The 18,099-nt window shown below is 46.0% G+C and overlaps 1 protein-coding gene across 6 annotated transcripts in view; it reads left to right on the top strand.

Annotated features, from left to right (window-relative positions):
* Nucleotides 1–12,476, top strand: part of DENND5B (DENN domain containing 5B) — an 89,273-nt gene extending 76,797 nt beyond the window's left edge. For all 6 annotated transcript variants that reach the window (XM_015866121.2, XM_015866103.2, XM_032445502.2 and 3 more), the window contains 9 exons: nucleotides 41–169; nucleotides 1,334–1,455; nucleotides 2,445–2,590; nucleotides 3,172–3,290; nucleotides 4,359–4,546; nucleotides 6,776–6,858; nucleotides 7,016–7,142; nucleotides 7,851–8,025; nucleotides 8,575–12,476. In XM_015866121.2, coding sequence (XP_015721607.2) covers nucleotides 41–169; nucleotides 1,334–1,455; nucleotides 2,445–2,590; nucleotides 3,172–3,290; nucleotides 4,359–4,546; nucleotides 6,776–6,858; nucleotides 7,016–7,142; nucleotides 7,851–8,025; nucleotides 8,575–8,758 — 1,273 coding nt within the window. In that variant the 3' untranslated portion in view covers nucleotides 8,759–12,476. The remainder of the gene's footprint in view (nucleotides 1–40; nucleotides 170–1,333; nucleotides 1,456–2,444; nucleotides 2,591–3,171; nucleotides 3,291–4,358; nucleotides 4,547–6,775; nucleotides 6,859–7,015; nucleotides 7,143–7,850; nucleotides 8,026–8,574) is intronic.
* Nucleotides 12,477–18,099: the final 5,623 nt, after the last annotated feature.

The following is an 18,099-nucleotide window of genomic DNA, read 5'->3' as shown; positions in this document are numbered from 1 at the left end:
CTCTATTATTCATTATTATTTATTTTCCCTCCCATTTCAGACATGTTCAGAACATGAGTGAGATAAAGACTGATGTGGGGCGAGCCCGAGCCTGGATAAGGCTTTCTCTGGAGAAGAAGCTTTTGTCTCAGCATCTGAAGCAGCTGCTTTCCAACCAGCCACTTGCCAAGTAAGTTGGCTCTTATTCTCACAGCTTTCTTTCCACATCTTCCTCACTGGTGAGCCGAGGGGCCCTGCAGGCTCAGGGCACAGCCTGGTGCCTTGTCTGGATTTGGTGGTTTCCAGACAGAAGGGACTGAAGGGCTGTGGAGGAGGTTCTGCACACCCAGCAGGACAGGAGTCCACTTCTCTGCATAGTAAGGTAATGTTCAGGAAAAAGAGGTTCGATTTAGGGTCAGTAGATTGAAACAACTCACTTCACAGACTTACAGTCCTACAGTCTTGTGCAAGTGAAGCTGCAGCCTTTTTTACAGTGGTGCTGTGTTATGGCTCCAGCAGGCACACATCCCAGCTGCAGCAGGACTGGGCTGGAAGCCAACCCTCCCATCCACACAGCACTCCCAGCTCTGCGTCCTTTTGCAAGCACAGGCAATGCCAGCTCCCTGACTTTGTTTTCTCAAAGAAAACTATTAAAAATAAATAAATCTTATATAAGGAAAATATCCCAACTACCGCATGTGGTTCTTTGCAGAACTGGCACTATGATGAATTGCATGCTTGATTATGCTAGAAGCTAACAAATACTGTAATCTGGAAATGAGTGAACAGCTAAAGATGAGCTGCATGCCTCTCTTGAGTTGGACCAGGTTCATTACTGGCAGGCTTTTGCACTGTTTTGTGCAACCAGTGATGTGCACTGGATTTGCTGACCTGAAAGGGTGGCAGCAAGCGTGATGCTTGGTTTTAGATGGTCTGGTGCCTTCTGTTTGGTTTCATCTGTTGGAGCATGAAGCAGAAGGAAGATTAAGTTATTAGACATGGCTATTCAGTTCTGGGAAGATACATCCCATGGAAGATAATCGTGGGAAAGCTGAAAGAGCCTTTAATGGGGCTGTTCTCTGTAGGCTCAGGTTGTGAGTAGCACTAGTTTACATCTGCACTTTGCAGCAAAACCAGAGCTGACCCTTCAATGAGATGAGCTCTGTAGCCCTGCTACAGCACCATGGGAGTTCAGAGTGGTCTGAAAACACATGTAACACAGAGGATAAGTGCTCTGTATGGTTTTCTGGCAACGTGCATGAACTGGGGAATCATACGTTTCACACCTGCTGTGTTTATCAACTCTTTCTTTGGTACTTTTTCAACAAGACAGCAATGTATCTTTTTCTACCAGGAAACTTTACAAGCGTTATGCTTTCCTGCGCTGCGAGGAAGAACGGGAGCAGTTTCTGTATCACCTCCTCTCACTCAATGCTGTGGATTACTTTTGCTTCACAAGCGTCTTCACCACAATTGGTGAGTTGGAGATTTATATTATTTTACCCCTGGATAAAAACTTCTTGCTGTTGGGATTTGTGAGAGGAGACCTCACAGTGGCCTTCCAGTACTTGAAGGGAGCTTTAAGCAGGAGGGGAATGACTTGTTAGACAGTCTGACAGCGATAGGACAAGGTGGAATGGTTTTAAATCAAGAGGGGAGATTCAGGGCAGCTATTAGGCAGAAATTCTTTACCCAGAGAGCAGTAAGGCCCTGGCACAGCTGCCCAGAGAAGCAGTGGAAGCCCCATACCTGGAGTCACTCAGGACCAGGTTGGATGGGGCCTGGGCAGCTGAGCTGCTGGGTGGCAGCCCTGCCCATGGCAGGGGGTTGGGGCTGTGTAGGCTTTGAGGTCCCTTCTAATCCAAACCGTTCTGTGACTCTGCATTTCTGTTGCCACTGTGTGAGGGATCGAGCCCTTATCTGCAGCCCTTGGCTGTTGCTGCCAGCTCACAGGTGCTGGATGTTGCTGTGGGAAACCAGCTGGAAAGCAAGGCTGTGTGGGAGTGTGCAGGATAAGAGCGTCCTCACAAAGGAGAGTAATCAGCACGTTGTGCCGCAGCACCTGGCTTTCTTCTCTGCCTTTCTCATTGTACAGTCTCTTTCATCTTCCCTCCCCGGCGAGCCCTCTAAAGCCTAACGCTTCTCTCTGCCTTTCCCTAAAAGCACAGCCAGCACCCTCCGCAGGCTGACAGAAGCACAGAGGGCTCGGAGGAGGAAACGCGAGGCGCTTTGTGCTCTCCTTAAACGCCTCGAAGATTCCCCCTCCTTTCCTTTCCCTTAAGAACGAGAGCAGACATTGGATGTGAGTCCCCACACCCTCATTCAGGCTGGCGGCTCATTGCGGCCCTGCAGCACCCCCGTGCGGCACCAGCCTTCAAGGGAAGGCCATGATTTGCTCCATGGGTCGCATTTACCACTAGGGGAGTAAAGGCCGAGACTGACGTTTCCTTCCTCTGTGTTCTCAGTGATCCCTTACAGGGCAGTGATAATCCCCATCAAGAAACTGAGCAATGCGATAACCACATCCAACCCGTGGATTTGTGTTTCGGGAGAGCTGGGAGACACGGGCGTCATGCAGATCCCTAAAAACCTGCTAGAAATGACATTTGAGGTGAGTGCGCTCTCTTTCCGTTTTGCCTTTCAATCACACTTCCACATAAACATCAGCTTTATTGTCTTGAGAACACAACATTTCAGGCTCTGTCCAGGTTTGCTACATCCCTTCCAACCAGGCAGTCTGACCCCTGTGCTCTTCAGTTTCCCAGCGGCAGGTACTACCATGATCAAACTGCAGAGCTGCCATTCTCACTGGGCTCTTTTCTCAGTGTTTAATGTGTTTACTTCTTTGCATTTGACTTGCCTGTGCTTCCCTATGCCTTCCCACCCACCACGTAGTATAGGTTGGCTTGGTGCCACCCCAAAGCAGCTGCTGGCTGCAGGGAAAGCTCAGTTGGGCACCTGTAGCTCCAGGCTGTACCATAGCCAGTAATAGGTGATTATGTAGGAAAATCTGCTAAAGTTGCATCCTTTGAGCATGTGCAGACTGATCTTAAGAAACAATAGTAAAACAAAAACATGCGGAAAAACAAAAACATTTGGGACCATATATGTGCATGCGGTCTGGGGGTACGGGCTGTTGTTTGTTGTTTTTTCTTTTAATGAAGTAAAAACTGTTATTCGTTTTTGTTTCAGTGCCAGAATTTAGGAAAGCTGACGACTGTTCAGATTGGTCATGACAACTCAGGGCTGCTGGCCAAGTGGCTGGTTGATTGTGTCATGGTCAGAAACGAAATAACAGGACACACGTACAAGTAAGCAACAAGTTCTAATTGTCCTTGTCTGAAATTCCTACTGATCAGTCAAGAAAAAGCAAGAAAGCATTCGCCTTTTCAGTTGGGCAAAACTATCGTGGAGCAGCATAGGCTGATTTAGGTACCTGATAGAGCTGGGTTGGTCTCCCCACCCCCGGCTCTCTCATTTCAGAAGCTCTAGTTGAAGCCAAGTGATCTGATAAATATTAAATGAGGCTTGAGTGCAGGATTTTCTTTACATCTCTGAGATAGGAGGGATGGTGTGGATGCTTTTGAAGTGATTCATATGTTTACATCTAATAATTAAATCTCTTTTTTAAATGTAGGATGGTAACATGGCGCACAAATGAACCCAAGAGCTGGAATGATAGTTTAGGGCAAATCTTTGGGCTTCTGGGGCTGAGGTTTTTTGTTTTATTTTAGCTGTTGTTTTTAAAGCATTCAAATATTGTAAGTAGTTTGACAAACACAGAGAAACCCAGATTAATGCTCTGTTGAGCACATACTTCTTGCTTGTATGTTATCTCCTAACTCACCGTTGTTTTTACAAATCATCTGGCTAAACAGGCAGTTCTTTTTCTAAATTGAAGAAAATGAACTAAATTGAACTTGGAAAATTATCCCTCAGAGGGGTGAGCTCCAAAGCTTAGAGTTGAGGGCATGGTATGGGGAAAAGAGGGAAGACACAGCTACAAGCAGCGGTAGCATGGATGTGTGCATAGAGCTCACTGGGACTGCCAGTGTGGCTGCAACTGAAAAATAACCCAGCAGAGAGCTACGTGTGGCCCATTAAATAAGGGTATTGCACCTCTTGTTCTCCAGTGCTTTCATGCTAGATTTGCATGTTTCCCTTTCCTTAAGGATGAAGGCAGATGTAGTTCTTTGGTTTGGTCTTTTCAGTTGCAGTGCAGTAAAATACTGCCTGCTGAGCTCTGCTCTGTGAACAGCTCTTGGCTGCAGTGTTTCCTGCCTGTTAGCAGTGCTGATGGGTGCTAGCTGTCCCTCTGGCTTTGAGATAAAGCTACCTACCCATGTGTCTGACCCATGTTTCTGCTGGGCACTCGGCAGGTTTCCCTGCGGGCGATGGTTGGGAAAGGGCGTTGATGACGGCAGCTTGGAGCGAATCCTTATTGGAGAGCTGGTGTCCTCCACGTCTGATGAAGAGCTGGGAAAGCAGTGCCGTACTCCACCCCAGCAGAAGTCTCCTACCACAGCTCGGCGTCTGAGCATCACCTCTCTCACAGGAAAGAACACCAGTAAGTCCAGTTCTTCCTCACAGGGTTCTAGAGAAGGGGGCTGTGTCAGGACAGCTGTGAGCAGGACAGCTTCTGCTGGAAGAAGGCTTGATGCAGAAGAACAGCCACAAGCTTGTTTTTCCTACTTCTATGCCTGCAGCTTGCTTTGTGGGGGTGAACATTGCCTCTTTCTTTCTCCTAACAGCTGACAGAGAATATACCTCTGCCTTTGGAGCATGGATGTATGGGATGGGGCAGTAGGAAGCAGCAGAATCTGCAGTCGCTGGTGCTGCTCTGCTTCCTGGATCTCTCTCTGTGGTCAGCAATTAGACAGGCACCTCTGGGGGTCAGTCCAGAGTGCTGTAGGTGCTGTGAACTGTCCTCTAGAGGATCCATTTCCAGAGAGAGTGTGGGGACATCAGCTTCATGTCTGTCACATTGGCTTTTGAGAATAGCAGCACTCAGCTTCAACAGGGTGCAGGGCTGTGAGGGCTATGTGAGGCATTCTCTACTACAGCGTACAGGTGAGCACAGTGCACATTGTGGATCATATACATAAATCCGTTCAGCTCTGGTAAAATTAGTTGAAATGATTGCTGAAAGGTTAAGCAAGGAAACATGAGCCTTCAAGAGCAGATTAACTAAAAATCATCACTGCAGCTATTCACATGCATGAAGGAGCAGCCGGCAGAGCTCCTTGCAGAGTGTTTAATTAGGTCTGGGAACACTATGGCCCAATTATTTGTTTTTGTTTTGAGCTACGGGAGATACTTTTTCAGACCTGTCAGAGACCGTAGAGGTCATCACATACTAAAATCATAGAATCATAGAATCCTTAGAGTTGGAAGGGACCTCTGACGGCCATCTAGTCCAACTCCCCTGCAATGAGCAGAGACACCACAGCTAGAGCAGGTAAAGTAATATTGAATTATTCCATGCTTCCAGAGAAACAATTCTAGGACATGAAAATCTTTACAGATATGAAAATCTGGAAAGAAGTCGGAATAATCATCAAAATGATTAAAGTTTGGGGCCCCCACTGAGGACACCGGGGAGTTCCTCAGCACTGGTGCATGCAGGGCTGACAGAGCAGCTCAGGAGTCCTCTGATGGGAGGAGGCTGTAATGATGGCTATGATGGGCTATAAGAAGGCTAGTGGAAATGGGTCGTGTAGGTGACATCATCATTGCTGTCCCTAAGACAGGCAGCAGCAATGCCTCAATCCCTCAGCAGCAAACCCTCCCAGCCCTTGCTCCCTACCATCCACCCTGGGGGCTGTGTTCCCAAACCACTCACCTCTGCTGATGCAAGTGCACCCTGCACACCTCAGCTGCCTAAGCCAGGCAGGGCCAGGGAAGTGCTGATGATGCTGTGGGATGGGCACCAAGGTCTGCTGCCAGCAGCATCTTAGTTTGTGTGCAGTACAACTTGGTGCCAGTCTTAAAGTCAGGTTTGCTCTTCATACCAAGTGCTCATATTGCAGCAAGTTGTTTGCTTTTGCATTCCTGTGCAACCTACTCTACAGGACCTGCTTTAGCAAGGGAGTTGGGCTAGGTGAACTCCAAATCCCTTTCAACCTCTTTGATTCTGTGATTCTCTGTGTGTGAGTAACTAGATAACTTTCTGGAGGTACTTGCAGAAGAAGATGAGGTGGTAGCAGGTGGAAGCATAGACTTATTCAGTAGCAGAAGCACACAGCGTAGCAATTCAGAGCGGGAATAGGGCATACATTTTAATAGTGAAGATTACTTTCTCTTGGAAGTAACGGTAAAGAGTATCCTCTTGCCTCTGCTTCTCACACTCGTACAATGACCAGACGCATCTAAAGCAGTTACTTCTTGTGGCTCATTATGGATCCAAATCAGAAATTCATAGGTGCAGGGTTTTCTGACATGAGTTGCCTAGAAGCGAGTCAGATGACTTGCCTACAACCTTTCCGGCCCACATCTCTTCATCAGAGGTTTGCTGCACTCTGTGATGAACAAGATGTGATTAGCTCAAATAAAATATTTATCAAGCCAGACCCTTGGGTTGTGCATTTTTAAGTAGGGCAATTTATTTTACTATTCCAGGATTGCTCCTTAGTTGCTTATAATTATGACTTAGGTTTACTCAAGACAAATGACTCCCTGACTCTTTCCTGTTGAAGATACGGGATAATTCCTGCAGTTCAAGCTATGTCATCATGAGAATTTGATGAATGTTTTAAAGTTGATATCTTCATCTATTGTCTTTTCTGTGGTTTCACAGAGCCAAATGCAGGACAGATCCAAGAGGGAATTGGAGAAGCTGTGAACAATATCGTGAAGCATTTTCACAAGCCAGAGAAAGAGGTACTTCTACTGATCATTACCTGTCTGTTGTCTACAGCAAGTTGTCAAAATAGTTATGAAGAGAAATTGACTAGTAGGGATAGTTAACCTTTAGATGTTAAGCCTGCTGGCATATGAACAGGACAGGGTGTTCTCACAGACTCTCCCTTTCCCACAGAGAGGGAGCCTTACCATTCTGTTGTGCGGGGAGAATGGCTTGGTTGCAGCACTGGAGCAGGTCTTCCACCATGGATTCAAATCAGCTCGCATTTTTCATAAGAATGTCTTCATCTGGGATTTCATAGGTAAGCTGCTGTGTGATTTGGAGGTAGAAGGAGATGAAAGATTAGGGCAAAATGGCTACTTATGTACAGACCTAAGATGCTGTTCATCAAGGATGTGGTTTGTTCCTGCCTAGCAAAATGCAGATTGTTTGAAGGGAATGAGAAACTGAGTGGAAGATGAGAAATACAGAACTTTACATAAAAAGTAAGTGTCCATCTCTGCAGAAATTTAAGAGCACTTCAGGTTCTAGTCATGTTTTCATTGATAAAGGTTCAAACAACTGTTTCCCTGCCCAGAAAAGGAAGTGGATTGGAGGTTGGAGTAGAGCAGCAGTTGATATTGGAAGAAGAGTTGGGAAATTTCAGGTAGTGAAGCGTTTAGATTTCTAGCCTAAAATATGCTGACAGGTTGAGATTCTTAGCCTGAGGGTAAGCGCTTACTCAGAGAAAGTGAAAAATCAAAGCTGATGGTATCACAGTGAAACCATTGATAGATGCTGGTGCTGTGCCTTGATGTTACACGTGTCGTACGTCAGTGTATCTGCTGACCACAGCCACATAGCACAGGGGGAGATCACCAGCCACCTACTGTTTTCAGGACAAGGAGTTTATACATAAACTGCATAGGTATTGGCAGGTTTTTCAAGGACTCCCTTGGGTTAGGGTAGGGTAAATCTCGGTTGTACTGAAGTACTTCTCACCAGGTTCTGGTTTTTCTCTCTACCACAGAAAAAGCTGTTGCCTATTTTGAAACCAGTGACCAGATTGGAGACAACGAGGAGGCCCTTTTGCTTCAGAGATCATCGTGCAAAACCTTCTGCCATTATGTGAATGCTATCAATACAGCTCCAAGGAACATTGGAAAGGATGGCAAATTCCAAATTCTGGTTTGCCTGGGGACAAGGTACCGAACTGCTCTTCATTATGTGTGTCCTCTTGTGCTAGACGTGTTACTACTATTACCACCTCTATTTTTCCATTTCAAGAGATCTTGTGCCTTCTATTACCAGTACCTATTTTAGGCTGCTTTGATAGTAGACAAAAAATTGTGGCAAAGAAGTGGTAATAATACATAGATACCGTCTAAGCCTCTAAGAACGTTTTTAGCTTTTATAATACCTGTTCACTTGACAGTCGGATGCATGAAATCTGTACTTTCGATGAAGTGCAGATTTTGGGAATGAGCAGTTTCTTTACAAGAATTGATGCATTTCTAAATCTTCATTGAATCACTGCCTATGAAAATGGGGTGTCTGTTAGGATTTTGACGAACTATTCTAGATTTATCTTTCCTCCCATGTAGGTTGCTTCCTGTTTTGTGCTTGTGGGGAGTAGAGAGACTCAGTTGTATGTTACTGGGGAGCTGGTATATCTAGAAATGTTCTTGGAGAAGCATGTCAGTTTGAGATGTGTCATATATTGTGGTGCAGTCACTCCTTTCCTCCCTTGGCAGGGATCACTTGCTGCCTCAGTGGATCCCCTTACTGGCGGAATGCCCACTCATTACAAGGATGTACGAGGAGAACGCCCTGCTACGGGACCGCATGACTGTCAACTCCCTTATCCGAGTCCTACAGACATTGCAAGACTTCAACATCGTCCTAGAAGGATCGCTCATTAAAGGAGTGGATGTTTAGCATGGCTTTGCTGAGAACTTCATTATTCCTTTCCCAAGCAAGCAAACCACAACTGGGAGACCTGTCAGGACTTGAACGCGACGGCAGCGCATCGCTGCGAGGCACCACTGCCGGCTCCCATGGGAGCAGGAAGCCCAGTCTGTGCTCCGTCTGGACTGTCCTCTAAGGCTGCAGAAAGCTAAGATGCAGTATTGTAGTTTATTTGAAACAGAAATTTAGTATAAAATAGAGTATTTTCATGTGTTTAGATGTGTGTAAATACGCTATCTTCTTTAAGAAATTATATTACTCTAAGAAAGTTTTCTTAGACTGAATGTTCTTGTTCTGACTGTGAGTAGCTCAAACCCAGGGGAAGGGCTGGGGAGGGAAGGACTGCGGTGGGAAGGGATGCTGCTACTTGCTTGCAAGGAAGAAGCCAATCAATGTGTAAATACAGCGCAAACTCAGCAGGGCTTTTTTCAGGTATTGCAGATGAATACAGCAAATATCCTTATGTAGCCATTGTGATTGTCTCACTCTTGGAAATGTTAGTGTATGTTGTTTATCCTGCTGTACATGGTCTCTCTTCGTTTTTTGTTTGTTCAGAGACCCAGCCCTTTCAATGCACAGAAGTTGTGAATTGTCTTTTTGGGTTTTTTCTGTAAAGGTCTTTTGTGTCACTTCTGTTGATCTCCAGAAGAGGACACAAGAGCTGAAATGCTTCAACACTGGAGATGTGAGACGCTGAGCCTTGGAGCCTAACACCTGTGGAAGTGGCACTAGAGATGGGAAACAGTGGCTTGTTTTGCTCGCTGTTTTCCTTGTCTGTCTAGATGATCTGGTGGCTCCCCGTTACTCCCAGCCAGCCTGTGTTGTGGATGGCTTTTTTCCTTTCCCCCTCCCATCGAGAGGAATTTGGCTCTTACCAAATTCTTGCTGTACTTGAGAGAATCATTGCTGCAGACACCAATGTTGTGTGATACTGAGCTGGTCTTGTAATGCTGGCAGGTTACTAGTCTTCCTTTATCCCACAGGACGAGTGTTCCTCGAGGTCCAGGACCTTTGATTATTTTGGTGGGTTTGTTTCTTTGTTTAATTATCCAGGTACAAAGTTAAAAGAGAAAAAAAAAAAGGAATGATGTGAAAGGAGAACAAAGGTGGTGTTTTGAGGATCTCCCACATTCTTTCCAGTTAACGTGTTAGTAATACAGTGTGTTTGTATAGCTACGGTCTTGAAGAGGAACAGGAAGCAACTGAAATCTGCTAAGCTGAAAATATAGCAACAGATTGCATTGAAATTGTCAGGTGCCATGCAGCAAATACAGAGTGTATTTTCCTCATTTGTAGTTTGGGAGCTGTAAGGGTCTGAGGACACTGTTAACTTCATGTAGTTCCAGTTGCGCAGGTTAGTTTGAATACAGGTGTCTGCTATAACTTGTTTATTCCCTTTGATCTTAGCCATTTTGTCAGAGGATTTCCTGGATGTCTCACAGCTGGAGCCATCAGCTGTGGCTTGGGGAAGCCCTCAGTGGTACTGTAACTGCCTGGCACTTTGCTTGGAGGCAGCATTAGGAGGGGCTTTGGGATGATGGGTAGTAGCACATCTCAGTATGGTGCATACATGGTAGAGCAAGGGCAGAGAGATAAGGAAAGGGAAAGAAGATGCAAAGTGGGGTTTGTTCTCTCACATGCCTCTTGTCAAGCTGCTCCTTTTCTGTGATCATTCTACTGTCCAGATCTTAGAGCAGCACATGTTTTGGTGTTGAAGGTTTGCACCACATTCTTGGCCAGAAGGAAACTCTTCATGTGACTCCATTTCAGTAGAAGGGAGAGTTTTATGTTAAAGAATGGTTGGTTTTGGTTTTGGTATTTAAGAAAGTAAAGAAGTCAGGAAGTCACTGACTGTAACGGGAATTCCAGCTTTTAATTACTGTTCCTTCCTCCTGTGCTTGTACTTTCTTAAACTGACTGAACTCATTGCAGACACTGTAGGCAGCGCTGCTGTATCACCGCTGTGGGTGGTGAGCAACTGATGTTAGGGCACTGAGTGGTGGTGTGAGTTGGCAGCCCACAGCTCTGTGACATCTCTCTTGTATTTCCAGGAGGGTGAAATTCAGGGCGTGAGGGTTTTCTGTGCGGCCAGACAAGTCTGTTTAAAGTCCACAGAAGATGTGTGACAGCCCTACAGCAGCAATTGGAAATGTGTTCCTCTACTGGTAAATGATATGTTTAGCACTAAAAGCCACATGGCAGAATTATTTGGTAATGACTGCTTAGGCAATGTTTTGATTTCTTATACAACTCAGGCATTTTATGTCTAATAAGCGTTGTACATGACTTTTTCATGTGCAGCCCAGCCTAAGTGGCTTTCATTTAACTGAAATAACAACCTCTTTAGTCCTTGGATTTCTTTGCAAGCCGCGTCTGCATTTTCTAGCTGGATACTTCTCCAAAGTACACTGCTGCATGGCTCTCAGATTAGTGGTTATTTATGACTTAAGCAGTCATGACATTCACCTAACATGATGTGGGTTAAGTGCGAGCAGGATAAAGTAGAAACACAGGCACCTCGAAGGGTTGGGAATGGGTGAATGTAGGCTCCAAAAAGGGCAGGAAGATGAAGTATTTCTTAAGGTAAAATAAGTCAAAACCTGAGACATTTGAAAATTCAAAACAGGGGCTTCCCCTGTCTCAAACTCCATTAAGGAGCCTTTAGCACTTACCTTGAACACAGTTTCACATCTTCTTTTTTAGCGAGCGTTGACTTGTTTTATGTCAGGTTTCGCATCAGATTAACAGTACGATAAAAACGAGGTCTGTCTAATAACTCTTTGTAGGCAATAAAGCACCCTAAGATGTGCTGAGGGGTGCGGCAGTGTCCCTGCTTCCCAGAAGATGGGACGTTTGACAACCTTGCGAGTACGATTCTTTGTAGGGAGTTTTTATTCTTTCATGTATGGCTTATTATCGTCAACTACCTTCGTTTGTTGGAAACTGTGAGGTTCTCTCTGTAAGGTTTACAGAAACCGTTCTGCCTGCTAGAGCGGCAAACCTATCAGGATCCTTCTAAGCTAACGCAGTTCTTACTTCAGTGTTAAAGCACCTTCATTGGTTGAGAAAAGGGAATCTGGGAAAAGACCAAAGCTCTGCGGTATCTGCTTTTATAAAACAATTCCTACCCAATACCTGTTTGCAGATGTCTGAGTTTGCGTAGTCCTGTTATCCTGACGTCCGGCTTGATGATGACTGGGGACAGTCAGGGAATCCAATGCCTCACTGTGTACAAAACCTGTATTTATAATTCTCTGAAGCAAATGCGATTCTACTGTTTAGTGACAAATCTGCTCATGTTTATTCTGAGTCGGCATGTGTCATTAGGAATCAAAGCTGTCTTTTTAGAATAGTTGTGCAAAGGCGTATTCGAGAAAATTCCTTCTTTCAATCAAATGAAGGTGCGCATCTTACGGGGAAATATTGTGTGTTACACTTGAAATGTACAGATGTGCCCTGTATGGCTTCAAATGAACCCTTCGGTGTCTCCATTGAGTATATTTTGTCTTGACATCATTACTAACTGAATAAGAACTGGATTATTTTCAAGATGACATTAGTAAAAGTATTGTTCTATCAAGCACTTTAACATACATATCACAAACTGACATGGGTTTTTCAGGTTTTGAAGTACATTGAAATACAGCTTTTCATGCTATGTCCTTTACAAATAAAACTGTGAGAATAATGGCTGGTGTCACTTTCTCCTTGCAGAAGAACCGAGAGTCGAGTTGCGAGCCGGAGAGCTGATGTGAGCTTTTCCCCTGTGCCTGGGTTGCTCTGATACTCAAAGATGGTGTCAAAGAGTTGGAATGCAATTCCTGCCCTCTGCTCTGTCTGTTAGCACACACCGTGTTGAGAGAGGTTGGTAGAGAAGAGACAGATGGGTGCTGGCAACAAGGAAGCTGCAATAGATTGGTAATGAAACGCCCTGCTCAGTAGGTGAAGGCTTTTCTAAGTTGGATTGGATTTTCAGAGATGGCCTTGCCCTGAGCTTCCCAGCTCCTCATCTGCAGGATGGCAGCCCTGCCCACAGCACGGAGGCTTGGGCTGAGTAATTGGTAAGGTCCCCTCCAACTTCAGTCATTCTATGATCCTATGATTATGGTTCTATGAGGGTAACTCTTGGTTTAGAAAATGCAGTCTCGGTAGAGGACTGCAAATCTCACTGCATGTATGTAGACATCCTCAAATACATCATTTGAGGATACTGCTGTTTATCAGCAGCGTAGCACCAAAAATATAGGATCCCCTATAGGTGAGTAAGATCCACAGAGCTTCGTGTTGTCAAATGTCAGTAGGAGTGATCACACTTAACACACTTCCTTACTGAATGCTTTAGGCTGATGTGTGTAAATCAGAGATGTAATGGTCTGGCATCCTAAAGGCTGTAAATACTTGATACACAGCAGGAGTGAACTTGTCCTGATGAGGAAGTGCAAATAACTTCCTCCCCACTGCACCGCCAGTGGTACAATCTAGGAACACTGCCGTGTTTTCTGCAAAGGGAAAGTAGAATAAAACTGTCTGAGAAAACACACGTGGGTAAGAGTCAGAGCAGCTCACTGCTCTGATCTGTTTCTTGTCGGCGTTTCAGGTAGGCTGCTTGGAACAGACTGTGCTCAAGTTAAGAGCAAAGCACTTGCCTCTCTGTCACCCCGTCAACTCAAAGACTGAACTCCTGTCACTGCTATCAGGGAGAACTTCACTGCTGACATTCACATTTGTTCTCCTGCTCTTCCATCAGACGTATCACCAAAAAATGGTTTGAGTTCTACATAGGATGTGAAGGAAATGGGAAATGTTTCTGTATGGCTTTCCTCCACAGTGGTTCATTAAGGTGAACTCTCTGCCTAAGCTACTGTGAAGCTCATTTGTCACTGGAGAGGTACAGTTCTGCAGGATGGGCTGACATTGTAACAGGCCCATCTGCATTCTCCACAGACCTTTCGGAGCTCTTCTGGGGGGAAGAAGGGGAGCAGGGGGGAACAAACCCCCCCCGCAGTGCTTACCCACAGCACAGTTCTCAAGAAACATTGCTGTAGAGGCTCTTGTTGCTGTGTAACTGAATGGCAGCCTTGTTATCATTCAGTAATTGATTCAGTGGAATCCAGAAATGTAAAATTATGGTTTAAGTCTGAGAGGTTCACATATATTAGAGAAAATGGTGTAAGTAATTGAATAATCCCTAAGACACTGTTTTTCCTGCTTGTGGTGGCAAGTCTACTTGACTTGTATGAGGAGCAGAAGTAGCCAAGCCCCACAGTTGGGCTACATGCTGCACAAGTGAGTGTGGTGAAGAAGTGAGTTTCAGGTTGGCTGAAATGTGCAGCAGGTTTAATGCCTGAGGAGCTCTAACACCATGGGGCTTGTTTTATCCCAACAAGAGAGAGGAACGGAGAATGCAGTGGGCACCCCAAGGATGCTCCGCAATCCTTATATTGTCCTGCTTTCAGCAAGAGGTTTCCACAAAGGCCATCATTAGCCCAGGGAAGCCATTTTCCTTGCCCTGCCTCTGCAGCCAGAGGGAAAAGATGAGTTCCTCCAGTTGGCCCTATGAAGGGAAACCTCACTTGGCTGCTTTTAATTAAGCCTGGAGAAGTCCAGCAGAGGCAGCTAGCGGAGGTTAAGCTAACATTAATTTTTATGAGTCTCCCCTCCAGCACTGTGCTCTCATACTGAGTTCATTTCTTCAAAGGGATCCAAGTGACATATTAGCATAAATATAAGAGCTTAAGGACGAAGAAATGTAAGGGGAATAGACTGAAGTTTTGGTCTGATGGTGGTTTTTGGTTTTGCTTTTTTGTTTGGTTTGGTTTTCTCTATGATATATTAATCATTTGGACATGAAGATAAATTCCACGTTTGCCTTAGAGAGGCACAGGGTAGAGGCCAGAAAAATGTGGCTTTCGTTTCTAGGTCCCTTTGTCTTCTACAGAGACCTTTAATCAAAGTGCTATGGTGTGTCCCATTCCGCAGGCAGGGAGCTGCAGTAGAGCGCTGGGTCTTGTCTTTGGCCTGCCTTTGGCTTGCCAAGAGAAGCAGCTGTTCGGCCTTCGGCTTGAACTGGTGTGTGACTGGGAGCAGCTTCTCTGTGCTGTTGTGACAGAAGTACCCTGAGGTTCTCATCTGTGGCTAAGTCCAGATTAAAGGCATTTATAAAACCTGTGGATCTTTGGCATGTGGGCATGTGCTAGTCTACCAGAATGGAGAAATGAATAACAGATGGTTGCAAGAGCAAGTCCCTCTGGCTTTCCATCCCGAGTCTAAATCAGGCACTCATTCTACCCCAGGAGCAAGGTCTACTGGGACAAGAAAGCTGTCCAGGCCAAGAAGCAGCAGTTATGCTCAGGTGGAGGTGATGGGGATGCCTGCAAGCTTTTAAGCTTCTTGTGCTCTGGCTCAAAGAGGGAGTCACCTGAGAATACTATTGGACACCATGCTCCTGTACTTCGGATAGTCAAGATCTCATGCTTCAACTCCTTAGTCTGTTTCGTCTGATCGATACTCGCACCTGAACTAAGTTTACCTGCTCACACCCATGCAGCTTTCTGACTGTCATTACCCAGTGAGATAAATAGGATGTGCTTAAATCAGACCACGTAGGCTGAACCCACCAGCCTGGAACTGTGTCGCTATTGGCTTGTCTGAGATCTAAACCTCTTGCAGATGGTCTGTGGTTCCTGACTGTATAAATAGCAGGAAGCTGGCTGAAAGTGGGTGTGGTGCACAGGACATTTTTCCTCCCCTATGTAAAAATGGCTTTTAGTAAAACTGGGAACTAAAGTAAAACACCACCCACGGGCTCTACCAGCCTTCATCTTCTTAACGTTTCCTTCCTGGTAACGGGAACACGGAAGACCAAAGAAAAGCCTGCAGACCAGAGAAGCTATTGCATGTGTCCTCTGAGCAGGCTTTGTTACGAGAGAATTTCAGACGTCAGCATGAATTTGGCAGGGCTAGTGTGGGTAGCTGTGATGGGTTCCAGGCTTCGTCATTCATGTCAGCACAATGCTGAGAAATAAGGAATGGTCTGTACGGAGGAGCTGTGAACTCTCCAGTCTTTGATTGAAACGTGCGCCATAGGAGGTGCAAATACAAAGGTGATCCACCATGGCTGCTGCACCTTGGCCTTGCTCGGCATTTTGAGTACAGCATGCTTGTCTCTGTGGAGGGCATGGCTCACACCAATGAAGGCGTTCCAAAGCCTTGTGTTCATCTCCTTGGTAGCCATAGCCTGTCAGAGCAGTGATGAGATGCCATGTCTGACAGGCAGGAGATTGGCAGTGATGAAGGCTTCTGCAGCATTAACTCTAGACAGACTTGTGAACAGTATGTTTGGCCTTAGCACTAACTGAAGGAAACCCTGGGGAGAGCCCATCCAGCTCAGCAGCCCAGAACATTTTTCTGAGCATATCTGAGACCCTATTTTCTTTTAGATCAGGGCCGAACAGTGCAAAGTAATGCAAAGAATAGTACCCCTGTTCTTCCTAAGAGCTCACCCTGGGCCATAGGTACCAGAAGCACTTCTCCAGCTCAGGCTGGCATGCATCAATCTCTAATCTGTGCTTGGCCTGCAGCTGAAGGAAGCTTTCCTGTGGTGTTGTAACAGGACCAGCTTCTGCATGCTTTTAGAGTGCTGGAATGTTTCATCCAAAACTGATGCAGGGCGGCTTGCAAGTTTTCCCAAGCATTCCAAGCCTGATGCCTTGTCCCGCTCTACCAACATAGCTGGCCTTGTTTCTTTTGAAGCCCCAGGCTGAGCTGCTTAGTGAGGCTCCTCCTCAGAGAGCTGCCTGGGATGCCCTCATCCCCTTGGACTTCCCTCCCTTCAAGTTTCATAAGCAGGGGCATTCTGAGTGAGTGACTGCTGTGCTGAGCATGAGGGCTGTGAAGAGAAGGAAGCTGAGTTTTACATCAAGATGGGGGAGGAAAGAGCCTGTTGCTCATTGAAATAGCTCTCAGCGGGCAACGTCACCATGCAATAAACACCCCAACTCCTCATTGTCCCCCATAGTACTGCCTGGGGCAGGAGGGCTCACGCTGCCTTCACTCCTCCTGGGGCTAGTGGAGACTTTCTGCCTCTGGTTCAGGCAGTGAATCAGGTATGGAAAAGCTATTGAGGACTCCAGGCACAACACACACTGTAACGTCTTTATTCATCTCCCCATCCCCTCTTTCACAAAACGATTGCCTCCAAAGGACTATGCTATTTTTCTTCTCTTTTTTAGCTATGTTGGCACAGGAGCCGTGGGTAAGGAGCTGGGAGATGATGGTAGCAGCTCCGTGTCTGTGTAATCGCTCATGGCTCTCTTACTCAGCTAATTAAAACCAAACCCCCTCTAGCTACCCTGAAAAAATGTAAATAACGTATTCAAATACTGTTCTGTGGTGCAACCAGCTCCCAACTTGCAGAAAGGCTGTTACAAAACGGGGTTTTTCTTGCGAAGAAGCGGATGGCTGCAAATCAAGAGAATGCCGTGCTTTCTTCATGAGAGCACTAAGCTGAAGACAAACAGAAGTGTGTATGATTAAAAATGCATGAAATGCACAAAGACAAACAGCTGGCAGGGAGCAGGGCAGTCTGAACACCTTCCTGCTGTCCTTTGCTTGGATCTGGAGCTAGCACCAGTGCATGGCTGTGGTACTGCAGTGCAGCAAGACAAGGGTTTTCCAAGGGCAGCGTGTTCTCAGCATGAGTTGCAAGGAAGTAGAAAGGCAAAGCATGCTGAAGCAAGGGAACAAACAAGTTTTGATGAGGCTAAGTTCTTGCATCTGTACCTGCAGCAGTTCTGGCTGATCTCAGCAGCTTCCTAAAGAAGGAATCAGAGAATCATTTGAGTTGGAAGGGACCTTTAGATGTCACCCAGCCCAACTGCCCTGCAGTGAATGGGACACCCATGGGTAGATCAGGTTGTGTAGAGCCCCGTCCAGTCTCACTTTGGGTGTCTCCAGGGATGGGGCATTCACCACCTCTCTGAGCAACCTGCTCCAGTGCCTCACCACCTTTATCCAAAAGGAATCCTAACAGAAACGAGGAAAGGCAGCAAAATAAGTGGGAGGACCAAATGGTTATCGAAGATGTAAAATAAATTTAGGAACGTGTTTGACATGTGGGAAACCAGCGTGAGCTCAAAGATCAAGAAAGAGAAGGAGAGCTGAGGAAGACAGGGCCCACAGGGAAGCACACAGGCTCGGCGGGCAGCAGCTGCAGGGCCGGGAACAAAACAGCAACTGGAGCATGAAGAATTCGCCTCCTCTTCCTCGGCTGCCACGCTACAGGCCTGGTGTGTGCAGCGGCCCACCTCGCT

This window comes from Coturnix japonica, chromosome 1, assembly GCF_054131305.1.
Source record: "Coturnix japonica strain WE chromosome 1, WE-NBRP24, whole genome shotgun sequence".
Lineage (NCBI taxonomy): Eukaryota > Metazoa > Chordata > Aves > Galliformes > Phasianidae > Coturnix > Coturnix japonica.
This window is presented reverse-complemented; position numbering and strand designations above follow the sequence as displayed.